The 17,199-nt window shown below is 45.1% G+C and overlaps 2 protein-coding genes across 2 annotated transcripts; one reads left to right on the forward strand and one right to left on the reverse strand.

The window, feature by feature from the left end:
- The first annotated feature begins 5 nt into the window (after positions 1-5).
- Positions 6-13,337, forward strand: tm9sf1 (transmembrane 9 superfamily member 1). The gene is made up of 9 exons (XM_012856284.3): positions 6-519; positions 3,774-3,985; positions 4,469-4,600; positions 5,638-5,760; positions 5,856-6,214; positions 7,938-8,092; positions 8,311-8,496; positions 10,045-10,318; positions 12,309-13,337. Exons 2-9 carry the CDS (start codon positions 3,824-3,826, stop codon positions 12,700-12,702), a joined length of 1,785 nt encoding a protein of 594 aa, XP_012711738.1. The 5' UTR covers positions 6-519; positions 3,774-3,823; the 3' UTR covers positions 12,703-13,337.
- Positions 13,338-14,412: 1,075 nt separating this feature from the next.
- Positions 14,413-16,883, reverse strand: nanog (nanog homeobox). The gene is made up of 4 exons (XM_021312759.2): positions 16,296-16,883; positions 15,416-15,798; positions 15,178-15,321; positions 14,413-14,910 (listed from the first exon to the last, which is right to left on the reverse strand). Exons 1-4 carry the CDS (start codon positions 16,705-16,707, stop codon positions 14,575-14,577), a joined length of 1,275 nt encoding a protein of 424 aa, XP_021168434.2. The 5' UTR covers positions 16,708-16,883; the 3' UTR covers positions 14,413-14,574.
- Positions 16,884-17,199: the final 316 nt, after the last annotated feature.

Here is a 17,199-nt window from a genome sequence, read left to right on the forward strand (position 1 = left end):
ACCGGATTGGCTCGTCCAGGTTGAAGGAAATCCGGTCCACACAGAAAATAGTGAAGACGTTGTGCTATCGGCTCCAAACGCTTCAGTCCTAGTTTTTGGGTTTTTTTATCCAGCGGGGGCACTAGTTGAAAATAATTAGTAAAGGGAGACGCAATTGCTGCAATTAAAATAGGTGTGCATTTTTTTGTGTGTGTGTCTGTGTTTCTCCGCCCTCCCCGGAAAAGTGAAGCAAGTCGTCATTATTTTGTATTTCTTTGGGTGACGTGTGGGTCGGAGCCCGTTTTCCCCGTCCTTGCTTCTGTCAGTGAAAGCACCGCGCGTCCCCGGACATAAGCCCCGGGTTGCAGTTGGATGCGCTGGATCCCGGATGCTCCCGGTGGTGTTCGGCCCCAACGTCAGAGGACTTCTCGGTGAGCGCGATCGGAGCCGAGCGGACCCATCGGGGCCTGGAGTCCGAGGAATCCAGCGACCAGACTGGTTCTGTTGGTTCTGCAGCATCGGGACGAGCGTGACACGACGGTGAGACTGGCAGAGCCCAGATAAGAAACGTGTCCAGAGACGTTTCCTGTCCTTGTATTTTCTTGTTTGGTTTAAAAATAAATGTCCGTCTCTGTCCTGTTCTGCTAATGCTTCGGTATGTGGTGAAGTTTCTTTAAAACTACTAATCAGATTTTCTGTCAAATCAACCAAACCCACCCCAGGTTTAGTTTGTTGCCCACAGAACGCCATCTTATTGTCATTTCGCTATTTGTTTCGCTGTTTGGTTGTCATTTGTTATTAAAACAACGTAAAATCCTAACCCCTTAAAAGGCGAGACTCCACTCACGGCTGCCTGTGATGACATCACACAAGGCACAAGCTAATCAGTTCTTCTCTAGGTACATCCAGGTGCATGTCTCCCCTCTTCAGAGGTGTCTGCTTGCATTCTGCATGGCTGCAATATAGCATATGAGGTGTAAGTGAGAACGCTTCATTGATTTCAGGATAGTTTGGCAAAAAATACAAATAAAATCACAAGTGGCCAAATTTCATTTTCAAACATCTTCTAAGTTGATCTATAAAAAAACAAATATAGGCGTCAGTTGCATTGAAGTCCATCAGACCTATTCTGCATTAACCCACTACTGCCACAGGAAATGATCAGTCAGACTTGTAATGAGGCCATTCTACCGGCGGGCCCCACCATGCATGCATATGATGGAATACAGCCTGCTGTTTACTGCCGCCGCCATTCCAGGCAGAAGTGTGAGAAAACAAATCCCTGATTCTGGAGCATGTTTCAGACTGCATGCTGTGCCGCTGTACTGGTAGGTGAGGCAGCTGGGGGAGTGCTGGCCGAGTGGTTAGAGCAGTGCAAGTACCCGGTTCGATCCCAACTGCCTGCACTCTGGGTCCCTGAGCAAGACCCTCAACCCCCAACTGCTCCCCAATGGGGATGGGTTAAATGCAGAGAAATTAGTGCGACTGTGGCTTGATGGGTTGAGTAGTTGTCTGGCAATCAGAAGCTTGTGGGTTTGATTCCAGCTTCCCCTTGCCACATGTCGATGTGCCCCTGGGCAAGGCACTTAACCCCAAATTCCCTACCGAGCTGCGTCTCGGTGTATGGGGAGTGTTGGCCTAGTGGTTAGAGTGGTTACCAGCTAAAACCTGCGTTTACCCAAACATCTCTGGAAATAATCCAAACGGGGAGTAGAAACAGATCCGTACCTCCATATACCTCCATGTACCACATGCATGGCTGTGTCCGTCACCTCCTGTGGGGAATCAGTCGAACTCTGGCTAAAACACGTAAGAGTGAACGTCTCGCAAACTGAATGCAACTCGAGTACAGTAGAATCTACATGGAAAGCTGTCAGAGTATCTATCTATCTATCTATATATCTATCTATCTATCTGTATCTATCTGCTTTAATCACAGCTGATATGTTTTCCTCTGTTTCTGGACTTATACATCTTGTAGTTATGCTTCTTCATTTCATTGTCTGCTGGTCCTACAACGGTTACTGTCGTAATGCTGTCGCTGTTGTAGCCTGACTGTCTTCTCAGCTCAGTCTTGAGCTGTTGCTAAATATCTGATTAGATCCTGAGGTATGAAGCGTGTCGGCAGTAAAAGTGTCAGGAACTTCTGCTTTGCAGACACAACCTAAGAGGAGGCACTTTGCTTAATGGACTGTTAACAGTGAAGCTTTCACTATGGTTTGGTTTATTGGTCTTCAAATTCTAATTTCTTGATCTCGCCTAAGAAGCTATTTGCACCTGTCTAAAAAAAAATATCAAGATTAGACGTTCGGGAGGTTTTAAGTTTAAGTTTTTAAGTTGTAATTGGCTTTTTATTTAAAACCACTTGCCGACCAGCTCGTGGCGGACCAGCTGCCGTTTTAGGACAGCAGTGCCTTAACAGGAGCTATGAGGGGCGCGTCTTCAGTCTCCACATCCGGTTTATTCATGTTTTTGCTAACTGAGAGTTAAATTTAGCATTGCGATAAGTATAAAGGGGAATAAACATCACATCCTTCTTTCAGCCAGCTGATTGGCAGTGGGTGGCATTACGAGGAGGAGGTGTAGTATTGCTGTTTGCGCTCGATAGCAGAGGATAAGCTTTTTCTTTGCTTCTTTCTTCACTAAAAGGCCTTCAAACCTCAGAAATGCTATAATGAAACATTTCAGTGGGTTTGAAATGTTTACGTTTTCGAAGCTTGTGCTTTTAGCTATACAAGTTAATAATTAATTTATCTGCTTTTGTATGCTGTTACATGTCCACTAAAGGTGGCTGCATAGAGAAGCAAATCATCAGAAGTGCAGATAAAACTGTTTTATTGTTGTTGTTGTGGTTTTTTTTAGATCTGCAGCCATCACTAATTGTTATAAGCAAGGCAGCCGTATACAATCTTGAGGTTTTAATTGTAGAGCAACTTTGGATTTTTTTTCTATTCAAAGCTCCAGTTTCAAGACGTTTTTGTTAATTTTTTCCGGTTTTTTTTCCCTTCTTTCGGCTCTTCAGTGCGTCATCCTTCTCCATCTATCTCCATCTCCTGCGTCTTTTTCTCTCAAACCAACAATCTTCGTGTCCTTCATCCTTGAATCTTGAATCTCCCCTTTAGTCTTCCTCCAGGCCTCCTGTCTGGCAGTTCCAGCCTCAGCATCCTTCAACCTTCCTGTCCATCCTCTGTCTGTACATGACCACACCATCTCAGTCTGGCCTCTCGCTTCATCTCCAAAAATACTGACACGGGCCCTCCCTCCGATCCGCTTTACATAATGGCTTCTCTTGTAATAAAGTTTACATGGCGGTGACAATTGGTATTCAAAGCGTTTTTTTTTTTTTCCTAGAACTAACCCAGCAACCTTGTTGCTCCTGTCCGCTGTTTTATGGACAAAGAGGGGCGTCATCACTTTTGAGACTGCTCATGTCTCAGTAAATGTGGCTTATTGTACAAAGACTGATTCACTAATATCTCTATAATATGTGCCATTGGGATACAAAACATTGTATTTACCTTAACATGAATTTTTCTCCATTTAAAATGTCCAGTTATTGCGTATAAAGTGCAGATTTCCTCCCAGACGAGGTGTTTAGTGTGAAGGAGTAGATCCAATAGAGACGGTTCTGGGAACTGTAAAGGTGTTTCTAAGTTCTCTGCAGTGCTTGTTGAAAGTAAACCATCTTAACCCATGTTACGACTCCTAGTGAGTGAAAGACTGACATAACCTGTTAGGAGCAGGACGCTCTGGAGTCGGCCACGTTGGAAACAAGCTGTGCGTCTGTGCTGCAGGTGCTGCACCCTGAGGAACTGGATAGCTCCCGGGCGGCTACAGGCGGACGATGGCAGCGCTCCGTGTCTTGATCCTGGGCTTGTTCTCAGGCTGGGCAGCGGGCTACAAGCAGGGGGACAATGTGACTCTTTATGTCAACAAAGTGGGCCCTTATCACAATCCTCAGGAGACGTATCACTACTACACCCTGCCTGTTTGCAGGCCGGAGAAGGTCAGTCCTCGCTGCTCTGGCGCTGTGTAGAAATCTGTTCCAAGAAAAAAAAAAAGAAAAAACAAGAGGTCCTTTCAGCTGCTGTTTTATTTCACTGCTAAATTCATTCATTTAGGAGATGGTTCATTTCCACCGTGGGTGCATTAAACAAACAAGAAGGTTTCAGTGAATGGTCTGCTTTGTATGCAAAAATACTGATATTACTGTCGCTGTTATGGTTTTGCTATAAAAACAGATAAAATGGACTTTTATGAAAATTTAAAGTAAGATGTTAATTAACTGAAGTTGTTCAAAATATTAATTTCTCTCCTTTCTGTGTTTTGTATAGACATTAGGAAAATGTTACTTTGGTCCATTTATTGCAGGTTTTGTAAAAGGCTTAAAGTATTGCCGCTAAGAGTTCACGCCTCCTCAAATAAACTAGCTAGTGTTTGTGCGTTGTAAAAGCGCCATGAAAGCTCCATAAAACCGCTTCCCTCTCAGGTGCACCACAAGTCGCTGAGTCTGGGCGAGGTGCTGGACGGGGACCGAATGGCAGAGTCTTTGTATCACATCCGCTTCCGAGAGAACGTGGAGAGAAAAAGTCTCTGCAAGCTCACTCTGTCAGAAAAACAGGTAAGTTGTGTGTAAAAAGTCGGACAAATAAATTCAGAAACTTAAACTGCAACCAGTTTTCTATCTGTAGACACGCTGGATTATCTCCTGGTCTCTGGCTGACCTCTTAATTGTGTTGCCTGTTCCAATTTTAAGCTCAACTACTGCTCTGACTGCCAATATGGGTTAGTTTACAGGAAGTGGATGATTTAGCCAATTGAAGACTTGTTCCTGAATATCATGGATTCTTGTCTTTCCTGTTTTTAACGCTGCCACTGTCACATAATATTTTTACACTAGAGCAGGTTTGAGCAACCTCTGCGCTCTAAAGAGCCATCTTTGCTGCTTCTTCTGGTAAATAACATTTGTCTAGAGCAGTAAAAGCTACATGACCAAAACAATATGCTAAAGTTTTACAAAAGAGAACAAATGTATTGTTCTGAAATTGGGGTTTATTGAGAGAAAAAAAAGCCCTAAACCCTAAAGGCAATAATTACGAGGGAACATTAAAGGTTTATTCCAAAGCCATGTTCTTTCCGCTGTAGGAATGCAGATATTAGTCATTAAAAAAACAGAAAAACTACTAAAACTATAGTTTTTGTTTAAGCATCATCATTTCTACACAGTTAATTTTCTTTCTAAAGAAAATATTTGCCTGTGAGGAACTGATTATTATTTTTAAGCCGTATCACCCAGCCTCAGTTACAGGTAATGCTGTATGAACAGATATAACCAGAGCAGTGCTTGTTTGAAGCGTTTAAATGCCCTGTTTGTTTTTAAATGAAGTCTCTTTATTTTTCTGCCACACGTTTTTGTGAATAAAAGATGATTCTTCTCTCCTTGTGCATCTGAACCTACAAGCTACACCAACGTAACATCTCCAGACCTTCTGCATCACATTAACGCACAGTCTACTGTGTATATAGCTCTAGATTCTGTATATATACACCTATTTTGTCTGCACCATCAACACCAAGTGAAATTCCTTGTAAGTGTAAAGCTACTTGGCGATGAACTTGATTGTGATTCTGAAAGCTGTGCTGTGTCGTGTGTCTCAGGTGGACGAGCTTCGGGAGGCCATCGAGGAGCTGTATTACTTTGAGTTCGTCCTGGACGACATTCCCATCTGGGGCTTTGTGGGATACATAGAGGAGAGCGGCTTCCTGCCTCACAGCCACAAGGTGAGCAGAGAAACTGCATAGATTTGACGGGCTACGCCATCCGTCCACCTCCTCTCCTTTTGATCTCCTCGTGTTGGCCTTTTTTTTTCTGTCAGGTGGGCTTGTGGACTCACCTGGACTTCAACATCGAGTACAACGGCGACTCTGTGATCTTCGCCAACGTCTCGGTGAAGGACGTCAAGCCCTTTCCCTTGGAGGAGGGGGCGGGAGCCGCGGTGGGCGGAGTGGGCGTGGGGGGCGGCAGCCTGACGGTCACGCACACCTACAGCGTCCGCTGGTACGAGTCCAACCTGCCCTCCTCTCGGAGAGGCGAGCGCCTCAGAGACTACTCGTTCTTCCCCAAAACCCTGGAGATCCACTGGTTGTCCATCATCAACTCGCTGGTGCTGGTGGTGCTGCTGCTGGGCTTTGTCATCATCATCCTCATGCGGGTCCTCAAGAATGATTTTGCCAGGTTAGTAAGCAGCGCACAGCTCTGTTGAAAGCTGGTGCCCATGGCTTTGCTTAGGCCGTTTTTGGTCATTAGCATTGAAATGTGGTGCTACTTCAGTAAAAAGTCAGATTATTGTGAGCAGCCATCTTGTTTTCTGCTTCACGTCTGGTGTTTTTGCTGATCTTCAGAGGGATTCAGACGCATGTGCAGCTAATGGCCACATTTGTGGGTTTTCTTTTATCCTTTTGGCCACTAGCGTCACTGTCAAGACTAGTTTTCATTTTGCAAGCCAACCCAGTCTTCCAGCTGAAATACCGGTTCCATAATTTGGTAGATGAACTGCTCAATATCAGTTGGGTAGACTTTTTCTTTTTTTTTTTAGACGGAGGAGTTGCAGCGTATTCAGAATATTTTGGTTTAAACCTGAACTGAAACGCCCGCTTGACAAACCCAGTCAGTAGCAAAGAGTTGTTTCAAATGGTTCTAGATAGATAGGGTTCTCCTTAATGTTCTCCATCAGAACACGTCACAATACAGCCAGCATTGGAGGGCATCGCACGTGTTGTACACTCCAATAAAGCCACCAGAACTTGTTGATGTTGCATTCCCCTGGAAATAAACCAAGTGGGCAGCGGGTAGCGCGACCCATATACAGAGGCCTTAGTCCTCGACGCGGTTGACCCGGGTTTGAATCCGACCCCCGGTCCTTTGCCGAATGTCTCTCCCCCTCTTCTACCCCCCTTCCTGTCAGCCTACTTTCGAAAAAAGCGATTCACTAGAGCTGCAAAAAATCCCCCAAAAAAAAAAAAAAAAACTTTTTATTACTAACGATTTACCGATCAGGGACAAAATGTTCTTAACTTAAGGCCGTTTTAATGCCCATAACAAGAACATCTTTGACATATTTGATGTTTTCACCGTATACAATTTAATACTACTGGTCTCACACGCAGTGACTGTTTCGATGTGTTTATGATGTTTTCTTAATGTAAAGCTCGTTGAAGCGCCTTGCTGCTGAAATGTGCTATACAAATAAACTTGATGTCCCAGCCCAATACAAACAACACTTAGAATAGCAACAAACAATCACCATATTTCTACGTTGCAGACGCATCAGAAGGTATGGTGGAGGAATAGAGAACCAGAGGTTCTGGTGGACGTAGTTCTGTTCTTCTGGGCTTTAACATCTGTTCATCGCTGCTAGATGGCGGTGGACTCCGGGCAACACAGTTGTGAAGCAGTTCTCTAAACACTACTTCTACAAGTAATCATTAGTTTAGAGATTCACAGGAAAGTCAGATTTTGATGGGTTTTTTTTCTCTTCAGTTTATAAAATACATGTCAGAGTTTGTGAAGACAAAATGCAGACACTGCCCACCATTACCTTTTCCTCACTTTCAGTAGATTGAGGGGAAATAAATGTCAATTCTAAGTGTTAAGAGCCTTTTTAACAGTTTTAAACACAATGCTATTATTTGACATCTCTACAAGACTCTGTAGCTTTTAATCTGCAGGTAAGCTTCACTATGCTGATGGAACCTGGGTTATCTCAGTTTAGAAAGCTTCTCCTGACAACAGAAGCCAAAAGTGTGCTCAGCTTTATCAATTGTTTCTATGTATATATCTGACTTGAATCTTAAAGCTGTAGTGTTCAGTAAACTAACAGCTTCAGCCTGCTGCTCATGTGCTCTTTCATCCTCTGTGTTTAAAACGTCCTTTTTTTTTTTTTTTATGGCAATTTCAGGTACAACGTGGAAGAGGAGGGCGGCTGTGACGATCTGGATCAAGGAGATAACGGCTGGAAAATCATCCATACTGATGTTTTCAGATTCCCCCCATTTAAGAGCCTGCTCTGTGCCGTTCTCGGCGTTGGCGCTCAGTTCCTGACCCTCGCCACAGGTGAGCCCTCAGCGTCACGTGGGCAGAAACGTTAGAACAAGCAGCTTAGCAGCGTAGACCGTTCAGATGGAAACGGCTGCTGTTGAGGCCAGAAACCAAGCGGAGTGGTTTCAGCTCCAGTAACGTTTAGCAGCAGTTAGTATGAGCGATGCGTCGCATAGAGAAGAAGAGCTAGAAGCGGCGAGGTGGAAACGCTAACGCTTCTCTGTCTCCTCCAGCCATCATCGTCATGGCGCTGCTGGGGATGTTCAACGTACACCGGCACGGCGCCATCAACTCGGCCGCCATCGTCCTGTACGCGCTGACCAGCTGCGTGTCGGGCTACGTCTCCTGCAGCTTCTACACGCAGATCAACGGGCAGCGCTGGGTGTGGAACATCATCCTCACGTCGTCGCTCTTCTCAGGTGACGTGCTTCTAGGAACCGCGCGGGTTCAGGTCCGACCCAGACGCTCTGCTTCTTTTGAGGTTCTCTACAATTAGCTGCGTTTCAGCAGAAGTGTAGCAAGGCAGGAGCTTATATGTGGCCAGCTTCATATGTAGAGCTGACGCTGAGAGGAATTAATAAAAGAAAGCATCAAAAGAGTTTTACGAAAAGTAGAAAATCTGCAGGACGTTTGTGACGATGTCAGAAATCTTCCTTGTTGAAGTGAGTGTGTTAGCTTTGTTTGCTGAAGGTTACAAGGTTCCCCTTTTTTTTAGCTTTGGCCTTTAAGCTTTCTTTTCAGCGGAGAAAAAAAAGAGCAAACTGCAATTCTTTTTAGCCAAAAAGAAGGCAGGAAGTTATGACAGAGATCCGTTTGTGCTTTTTAACCTTGAGTGTGAGGTGAAGCGAGCAGCGCTGCAGCGTTTGCACCGAACATCGGGCGTGGATGCTGAGCTTGTCAGCACCGCTCTGAGCTATCTGCATGAACACAACGGTGCAATACTGGCTTGTTTTGCTCTGCCGCGTTGCTTTCCATGGGAAAGCTGTCTGCAATCAGAGGTTTGGAAAAAGCTCCTAAAGAGGGTTTGATGAATCCAAAAGAAACAGAATTTGCTGATTAACTTCATCTCAGCTGGGAGGGAGGCTGTAGCAGTATTTAGGACTGGAGGTTGAAAAATTAAATGAATTATTATTCAGGAAATGAATAATTAAAGAAGATACATTTTTAGCTTATATTTGATAAAGAGACATAAGCAAAAAAAAAAAAAATGGAAAAAAAATCCTACATTTTTTTTTGTTTTCCATTCTGTGCTTTTTTTTTTTTTTTTTAGTAAGACAAATTTACCAATTTGAAATGGACTGAATTAGTCAGGCGTTCTGCTCCGGTAGCCAGTCTGCCACGGCCTGCTCATAGCGTGCTAACTCTAGTAATGGGTGCAGCTCTTTTTTATGCCATCTAATTTAACCAAACTGTTTGCTTTGTAGAAGCAGTCTTTCAGCCTGCGGACCAGCAGAGGGCAGCGAGTGTTGCTCTGTTCTCCAGCTTATACTAGGACTTTGGTCTGAATAAAGCAGCATTTTTAGTAATTTTGGAACAAATTGCACATTTTACAGTAACAGGCCCCAATCAGAACAGTGTACGGCTCATCAGATGTAAAGTCAACACCATTCTCTGGCCTTCCTGCGTTGCTGGCTTTATTAGTCATTTAACTGATTGCAGCGAAAGTGGCTTGTGCTCTTTCAAAGGTTGAGTAGGTTTTGTCCACTTGGCTGATTTAAAATCAGCAGTTCAACATCTAATTATAGTAGAAATGTTCAAACCTAGTACCTACTAGTGACGGCAATCAAGAAAGGAAGACAAATGATCAGGGGCAAAAATAATTGATCTAATTTGCTGCTGCGTTATCACCAGCGACATCAGCTCACACATTAATGGCTTTCTGATTATTGGTAAAAGCTCTGAGGCGCTGTTGCGTGGAATGAAAATCAGTCGATGCTTTTTACTGACCTGGTCCCACATGTCCGCAGCCCCCCTCTTCCTCACCTGGAGCGTGGTGAACTCGGTTCACTGGGGGAGCGGCTCCACCCAGGCTCTGCCGGCCTCCACCGTGCTGCTGCTGCTGGGCGCCTGGGTGCTGGTGGGCTTCCCCCTCACCGTCATCGGCGGCATCGTGGGGAAGAACCGAGCCGGCAGCTTTCAGGCACCGTGCCGCACGCGCAACATCCCCCGGCAGATCCCCCCGCAGCCCTGGTACAAACACGCCGTGGTGCACATGGCCATCGGCGGCTTCCTACCGTTCAGGTGAGCTCTGGGTTTGGGCGAGGAGGGGCGCCGCGTTAGATCTTCACCTCAGATTGGGTTAGCCTGGGCTTTTTTTGTAGGATTAGCGTTTTCAGTGCCTTGATAAAGAATTCATGCTTGAACTTTTTCACGTTTTTGTGTTTCTTGGTATTCTATTTGAAAGTAAAAACACTGAGTTGTCCATAATTGAGAGGGAGGTGTTAAGTGATGGTTTGCAAATGTTTTTACTTATAAAAATGGGCTTGCACAGCTAAAGACAACATTTCTAGCCTCTCGTGGTTTCAGAGATAGTTTAGGCTCGGTCAGATTGGGTTGACACTGCCTGAACATCAGGTTCCCACTCAGCCTCTAGCAAGTTGCTCTCCAGTGTTTAGCTAACCCGGAGGATTCAGCTCATCTGACCAGAGCATCTTCCACATGTTTGTGTCTCCTTCATGGGTTCTGGTAAACTGCAAATGGGACTTATTATGTCTTTATTTTATTATTATGGTTTCCTAATTTCCCCTTCTCACTAAAGGTCAGATTTGTGGAATGTGTGACCCGTCAACAAATTCTTCCCCTGATCTGTGGATTTCTGCCGCTCCTCCACAGTTACCATGACTATATAATGAACTGGACCGTGCTCGCTGAATGGTTTAGAACTTCTCAGACTGTTTTTCAACCCAACTCTGCTTTAAACTTTGCAAATCGCAGCACCATCCCTGACCTGCCTGCATGAAGACCTGCAGTGTGAGCGCAGCCTAAATTACACATGGGACAGTGGACTCTATTTTCTAATCAGATGACTTCTGAACAGGGGTGTCAAGTAACTAAGTACAAATACTTTGTTGCTAAGTAGAAATTTTGGTTATACTTTAGTGGAATAATCATTTTTTTAGCCTACTTTTTATTTCTGCTCCTTACATTTCAGAAAAAGTCTCATTACTTCTATTTTATTTCAGCTTGTTTTCATTCTGGCTTGTTAGTAAAAAAACAAAAAACATTCAGATAAACAGCGCTACCTGAACAGAGTGATTTTGATTGTGCTTGGAGGCTGTACTGCACCAAGTTGTTTGCCAAACGGCCCAACAAAAACGTAAGAAGAACAAATGTAGAAGAAGATTGCATTTTTAGGATTATTTGTTGTTTTCTTTTTTATTATTATTATTATTAATGCACACATTTTCATGTCCAGTTTTGTTATCTTACATCTGTTTCCCTCATCAAGTCCTGCAGCTACGCTTGGATGTTCATTTACATTCCAATAACAAGTTCACTGATATAAAGTTTGACTTTTTGCAACCAGACATCAGATTTTCTGCTCCATGAAACCCATCTAGGTGCAATTCTGACCTTTTAATATATTTGCATCATACTAAATGGTTTTTCAATGGACATATATGCGAGTGAAACAGCATAGATTCCCATATTAACATCATACTATACAGTTATAGTAATTGGGGAGGAATTACTTCTACTTTAATACTCTGAGTAGTTTTATATCCAGCACTTTTATGCTTTTACTTGAGGAAAAGGTTTGAGTTGATACTTCTACAGAAGTATTTTAAACACTAGAATCTATACTTCCAGTACTTTTGACACCTCTGCTTCCGAAAGCAGATTTGGTTTCACCTGATTTTGGCATCAGGACTGAATTCAAATGCCCGCCTCACTTTTTTTTTTTTTTTTAATTCCTTAGTCATAAAAGGTTTTGACAGCCATATATCTTTATGCCTTCATTTCTCAGTAGCGGCCTGCTTTGTGTTGGTCTATTGCATGAAATCCCCATAAAACACTTTGACGTTTGTGGTTTTTAACGCAGTGAAACGTGAAAAAGTTCTTGAGCAGGAATCATTTTTGTGAGGCACTGCAAAGATTTAGACTTGGATTCTAGAAGAACGTGTAACCTTCCTTCCAGACGATAGCAACACTAAGAAAGGCTTCAGCTGTTAAGGATTGTTTAATCCCAGCATCCTGACTTATACTTTCACACCAAAACTCTTCCCCTCAGCGCCATCTCGGTGGAACTCTACTACATCTTCGCCACGGTTTGGGGCAGAGAGCACTACACGCTGTACGGCATCCTGCTCTGCGTCTTCGCCATCCTCCTGTCGGTGGGCGCCTGCATCTCCGTGGCCCTCACCTACTTCCTGCTGTCGGGCGAGGACTACCGGTGGTGGTGGCGGAGCGTGCTGAGCACCGGCTCCACGGGCCTCTTCATCTTCGTCTACTCCGTCTTCTACTACCGCAACCGCTCCTCCATGAGCGGCCTGGTGCAAGGCGCCGAGTTCTTCGGCTACTCGCTGCTGACGGCGCTGGTGTTCTCGCTGATGCTGGGCAGCGTGTCGTTCTGGGCCTCGCTGGCGTTCATCCGCTACATCTACCGCAGCCTCAAGATGGACTGAACTGGAGCCGGGCCGAACCGGCTGCCTCAGCAAAACGCACCGACAGTCACTCCAGACCTCCCGCTGTGTGACCGGGAGAAGAAACAGGGGCCTTGAACTTCCCATGAAGGGTTAATGATGAACTTCCAATAGATTTTTTTTGGCTGAATAAGGGAACGTTGGGGGGCATTGCTGGGCAGATGAAGGGACGTGTTGGGGTGTGGGATTTAGGAAAAAGATATTTCACTCCAGAGGGACGGTTGGTGTCAGCTAGCATTACGAGGAAAACATTGTGACGCAGTGCACTGCATCATCCAGTACTTATAGTCTGTCAACAATGGGACGGACCACATTGTTATTCGCTGCATTATGCTGGCTATTAAAAGTTATAGAACATCGATAACCTGTAATTCTGATGTTGATACTTGCAGGGAGTACTTCCACACCCATGAAAACAGAAATGTTTTGCACCGAGTCTAAAGCTGTTTTTGTCCCGACCGTTTGGAAGAAATGATGCCTTCTAGATTTAAGAGCTTTTTTTTTTTTTTTTGCTAAATGTTGGTGAGGGGAGCAATATTGTAATTATTCCACGGTCACCATCAACTTTTGGTTCTGATGTAAATACTTTTTTCAATAAAGTGCTTTTTAATACAAAACAGGCAAAGAGTTTCTTTTTTCTGTAGATTTTTATTTTATTTTCCTATTAGTGGCATCACCTCATCACACATCTGGCAAATGCATGGACCAGGCTGCAAAAAAGTTTATTTTTTTCCCCTATCAAAACAATGTCTTCTGCTGCCAAATTTTATATTTAATTTGTTAAACAGACTATGAGCTTTCCAAATTCAGGCAAACATGCATTGGAACAAACTTCAAATAAAAATTTAGTAATAGTAATAGTGTTTATTTCTGTTCATAATCGGCCAACAAAAAACACATTACTTTTCTGTAAAAGTCTAAATTACACGACAGGTTGATTTTTAATACAAAAATCATGGCCCCCACAAACCTGGCTAATGTAGCTGTATAGTGCTGTATAGTTTGGCCGCACAATACAATTCCCCACATATCACAATTGTTGGCTGATGCATCCTGGGATATGAACTCTGAGAGGTAACATATTTAGCAAGTCTCACACCGGACACAAATGACATTGTCAAAAATACTAACGATCACATTGTGATGAAAGAAAATCGGCAACATATCACTACTGATGTCTTCATTGTACTATTTGCCCACATTGCTGCCATTGCAAGACGAATATTGTGCAACCCCATTGAACATCAGTAAAGAGAGGCAGACATTTTTTTTGCATGGTGAGAAACATGAGTGGACGGATGAGGGAACGTCAAGGAGCCCCGTCTCCAGCCAGCCGAGTCTCTGCTACGTGTTGCTCCAGCACGCCGCACCAATCACACCCTCCGGTACTTTCAATGGCACCTCACCTCAAAGATTTTGAACTGCAGGAGCGTGATGAATAACACTGACTGTGGCAACGTGTCCATAACAAGGCACAGCAGTAAAACCCACAATCAGAGACTGCAGTCTGTAAACCGAGCCTGGATTTATTAAAATGAACGAACGCAAATAAGTGTGCATGGTCAAGCTTGTTCCTTCACACCACAGTGAAACTTTTTCTGGACAAAGTGCATCTGGATGCATCTGGTATGACGGAGCATACAGAGTACACGTTAAATAGTTCTATAGAAAAATAAAACTTCATGCAAAAAAAAAAAAAAAAAAAAATGTATGACAGAAAAACACACATGAATCATGCATAAAGAAAATGTACACAAATGGAGGCCAATAAGTGGGGAAATGACCATTATCACAACAGCTGGATGAAGCCGCCAAGAAAAAAAAACAAAGCTCGTGGACCAACCAGCACCGCGGCTACTGGTTTCCATCAGGCCTTACAGCCGTGGTTACAGCCCCCCCCTCGGTGCCGTCAAAGCTCGCAGCATGCGCGTAATTGTTCGTGTTAAATGCGTTGGGGCTGTAATCGAAGGGCGCGCCTCCTTGCGGCACGGGCCACCTAGCCGGGTGGGGCCGGTTTGGCACAGCGGCCAGCGGCCCATTAGCGGACCAGGGTGGGTAACCGCCGGATCCAGCCGCGCCGCCCATCGCGGCGAGGTAGTAGGCCAGGTTCTGTGGGGACTTTGCAAAAGCGGCCTCCATCATGTGGTGGTTGTAATGCTCCCTGAACTGGGGCCGACCATCGCCGTCATACTGCAACACAAACAAGGGTAAGGAAAAGTTAGCTTTCGAACTTTTAAAATGGGGACTCGGACAAAAACGGCATCATAGCTCATAGTGTCGCATCTCGCCTTTAAGGCCATAACCATAACTCTGATTAGGCCTCCATTATGGATGCATTGCTCTGTGTCCACATCGCTGTTCCTCTGTTCTCTCTTAACAGGAAACTCGTGCTGGACACCCAACAGACCGTTCCCTAGTTCACGCATACACACACTGGAAACCATCCACGTCACTTACAAGTGGCATGCGTGAGCGCATGTTGGAGAAGATGGTCCTGTGAACCGGGCCGTCCTTGCGCGTGGCATAACGCTCCGACACCCAGCTTGTGTCTTTCTGATGCCTCCTGAGCTTCATTCTCCGGTTCTGAAACCAGGTCTTCACCTACAAACAGAGATCACAACCATTTCATAACTTAGGAAGTGTACAAAAAAAAAAAAACACCTCACTCTCTCACAATCCGATGACCTAACCTTACCTGTTTATAAGTCAGTCCGGTCACCTCTGCCAGGTTCTTCATCTCAGCTGGGGTGAGGTACCTTTGAATGCTGAAGCGCTGGACGAGGGCGTTCATCTGGCTTTCTGTGAAGGCCACCCGGACCTTTGCTTTGGGGTTCGTCGCTGTAGCGATGCCAAGCCTGCTGGGGGCAGGAAGGGATGCACGTGCAGGCATGGAGTTACTGATGGCCTGGCTCCCTTGTATTGCTAGGTTCTGGGCCTCCTCCATTAAAGAGCTGGAAACATCCTCGCTGCCGCCCGGACTTCTGATCACCGGCTCGTCCCCAACCCCCTTCTCTGCCCAGGTGGTGGGGTCCACCTGAGGGAGGCTTCCCTCACGGCTAATGACAGAGCTCCAAGAATCTAGAGGAAGAGGAACAGGGATACTTGTCAAATATGCATGATATTTAGCTGAATAATGTTTTTTTGTTTTGTTTGTTTTTTACAAAATAATGATTAGATACATTTGATTAAATCCTTAAATTAGGCCTACACATTTGACATTTAATGATTAATTTTTTTTTTAGATTTAAATACCCGTTTCAGAATTTTACTGATATATAAAAATATGCACTGAGAGACGTGTACATTTCCCAGTCGTTCGTTTATTGACTTGTGTCAGTTTGGGACTCAGCCGCTAGATGGCGCCACCGCTGTAAGTCCTGCGCTGAGTGGCGCCATATTTTGGAAAACTTCTTCAAACCAAGATGGAAACAACCCTGACTTCGCTCTTAAAGATCCAGGAAGAAATTGCCATGTTTATCGGGGGAAATGTAAGTATTTGGACTCCGTGTGGACTTAAAGACATTATGTGTTTTTTTGTTTTAAATATGCCGAGCCGTGGAGCGTGTACCACTTACCGGGAGAGGTGTGCGCCTCTGAGTCGCTGAAGGAACCGCTCCTGGCCCGCTTCGCCTCACTCCCCTCGCCTCCGTAGGACTCCCGCGGCGGTCCGGCCAGCAGCATATGGCCTTCCTGGTCCTCATCGAGAAACACGAGTTCGGTTCCCGGATAACAATCGCCGGCCACAGGCTCGGTGTCGGGGCTGCCTGCCGGGAACTCGTCCCCGGTCACGGTGGTGGTGTCCACGGCGGCGTGAAGGGTCTGCGTCACCGCGACATTGCAGCTGTCCAGGCCCGTGTCTCCGTTGTCCCCCCAGCCAGCCAGGGCTCCATGGTTGAGCCCCGGCGTCGGCTGGTACACCAGACTGTAGGCGTAGGCCTGGAAAGACGGGTTGTAATTGTAAGTTACCTGCGTCTTCCATTCTGCCATGTTCGTCTGGTTGGAGGGAAAAATTGTGCGTCGCCGTGAAAACGAAATGTAGTAAAATGGCTAAACTGTCGCTATAAAATGATTTAAAAGAGTGGCGCCGTAAAACATCGGGAATACGTTAAAAAACGATTTTAGGTTAAAAAAAAGAAAAACAAGCCCGCCGCGGATTTAGACTGCGCGCGCTGCTGCTCAGTGTCCGCTTATAGGGACGTGTGTGGGTGTGGCCACCGGTGTAAGCGGTGCTCTCCTTTCGACCAATCACAGCTCGCTGTCGCTCCTCAGGCAGGTACGGCCTCGTCATTTGTCACTGAGCGTATCTGCTTTGAAATTTCACCTATGAGCAACCCCAGAAAAACGTCTTCCAGCGGCAGCGATTTGCAAATTATGTCTGATCTGTCTGTGTGCGCGCCTGATTTTTAGATTTGTTTTAATGTAGTGTTTGGAGTTTTGCTTAGAGTCCATGGTGTCTGGATTTCCGAGGCTAGTAGTTTT

Source organism: Fundulus heteroclitus, unplaced genomic scaffold, assembly GCF_011125445.2.
Source record: "Fundulus heteroclitus isolate FHET01 unplaced genomic scaffold, MU-UCD_Fhet_4.1 scaffold_726, whole genome shotgun sequence".
Lineage (NCBI taxonomy): Eukaryota > Metazoa > Chordata > Actinopteri > Cyprinodontiformes > Fundulidae > Fundulus > Fundulus heteroclitus.

What these genes read in the sequence shown, in the direction of transcription:
- tm9sf1 (XM_012856284.3), top strand. Translation starts at nt 3,824, where the DNA reads ATGGCAGCGCTCCGTGTCTTGATCCTGGGCTTGTTCTCAGGCTGGGCA. An exon ending in TCACTCTGTCAGAAAAACAG is followed by an intron (nt 4,601 to 5,637) that starts GTAAGTTGTGTG and finishes CGTGTGTCTCAG; the next exon opens with GTGGACGAGCTTCGGGAGGC. An exon ending in GGCGGCTTCCTACCGTTCAG is followed by an intron (nt 10,319 to 12,308) that starts GTGAGCTCTGGG and finishes TCTTCCCCTCAG; the next exon opens with CGCCATCTCGGTGGAACTCT.
- nanog (XM_021312759.2), bottom strand. Translation starts at nt 16,707, where the DNA reads ATGGCAGAATGGAAGACGCAGGTAACTTACAATTACAACCCGTCTTTC. An exon ending in CCGGACTGACTTATAAACAG is followed by an intron (nt 15,322 to 15,415) that starts GTAAGGTTAGGT and finishes CTCTGTTTGTAG; the next exon opens with GTGAAGACCTGGTTTCAGAA. An exon ending in TGCGCTCACGCATGCCACTT is followed by an intron (nt 14,911 to 15,177) that starts GTAAGTGACGTG and finishes TTTGTGTTGCAG; the next exon opens with TATGACGGCGATGGTCGGCC.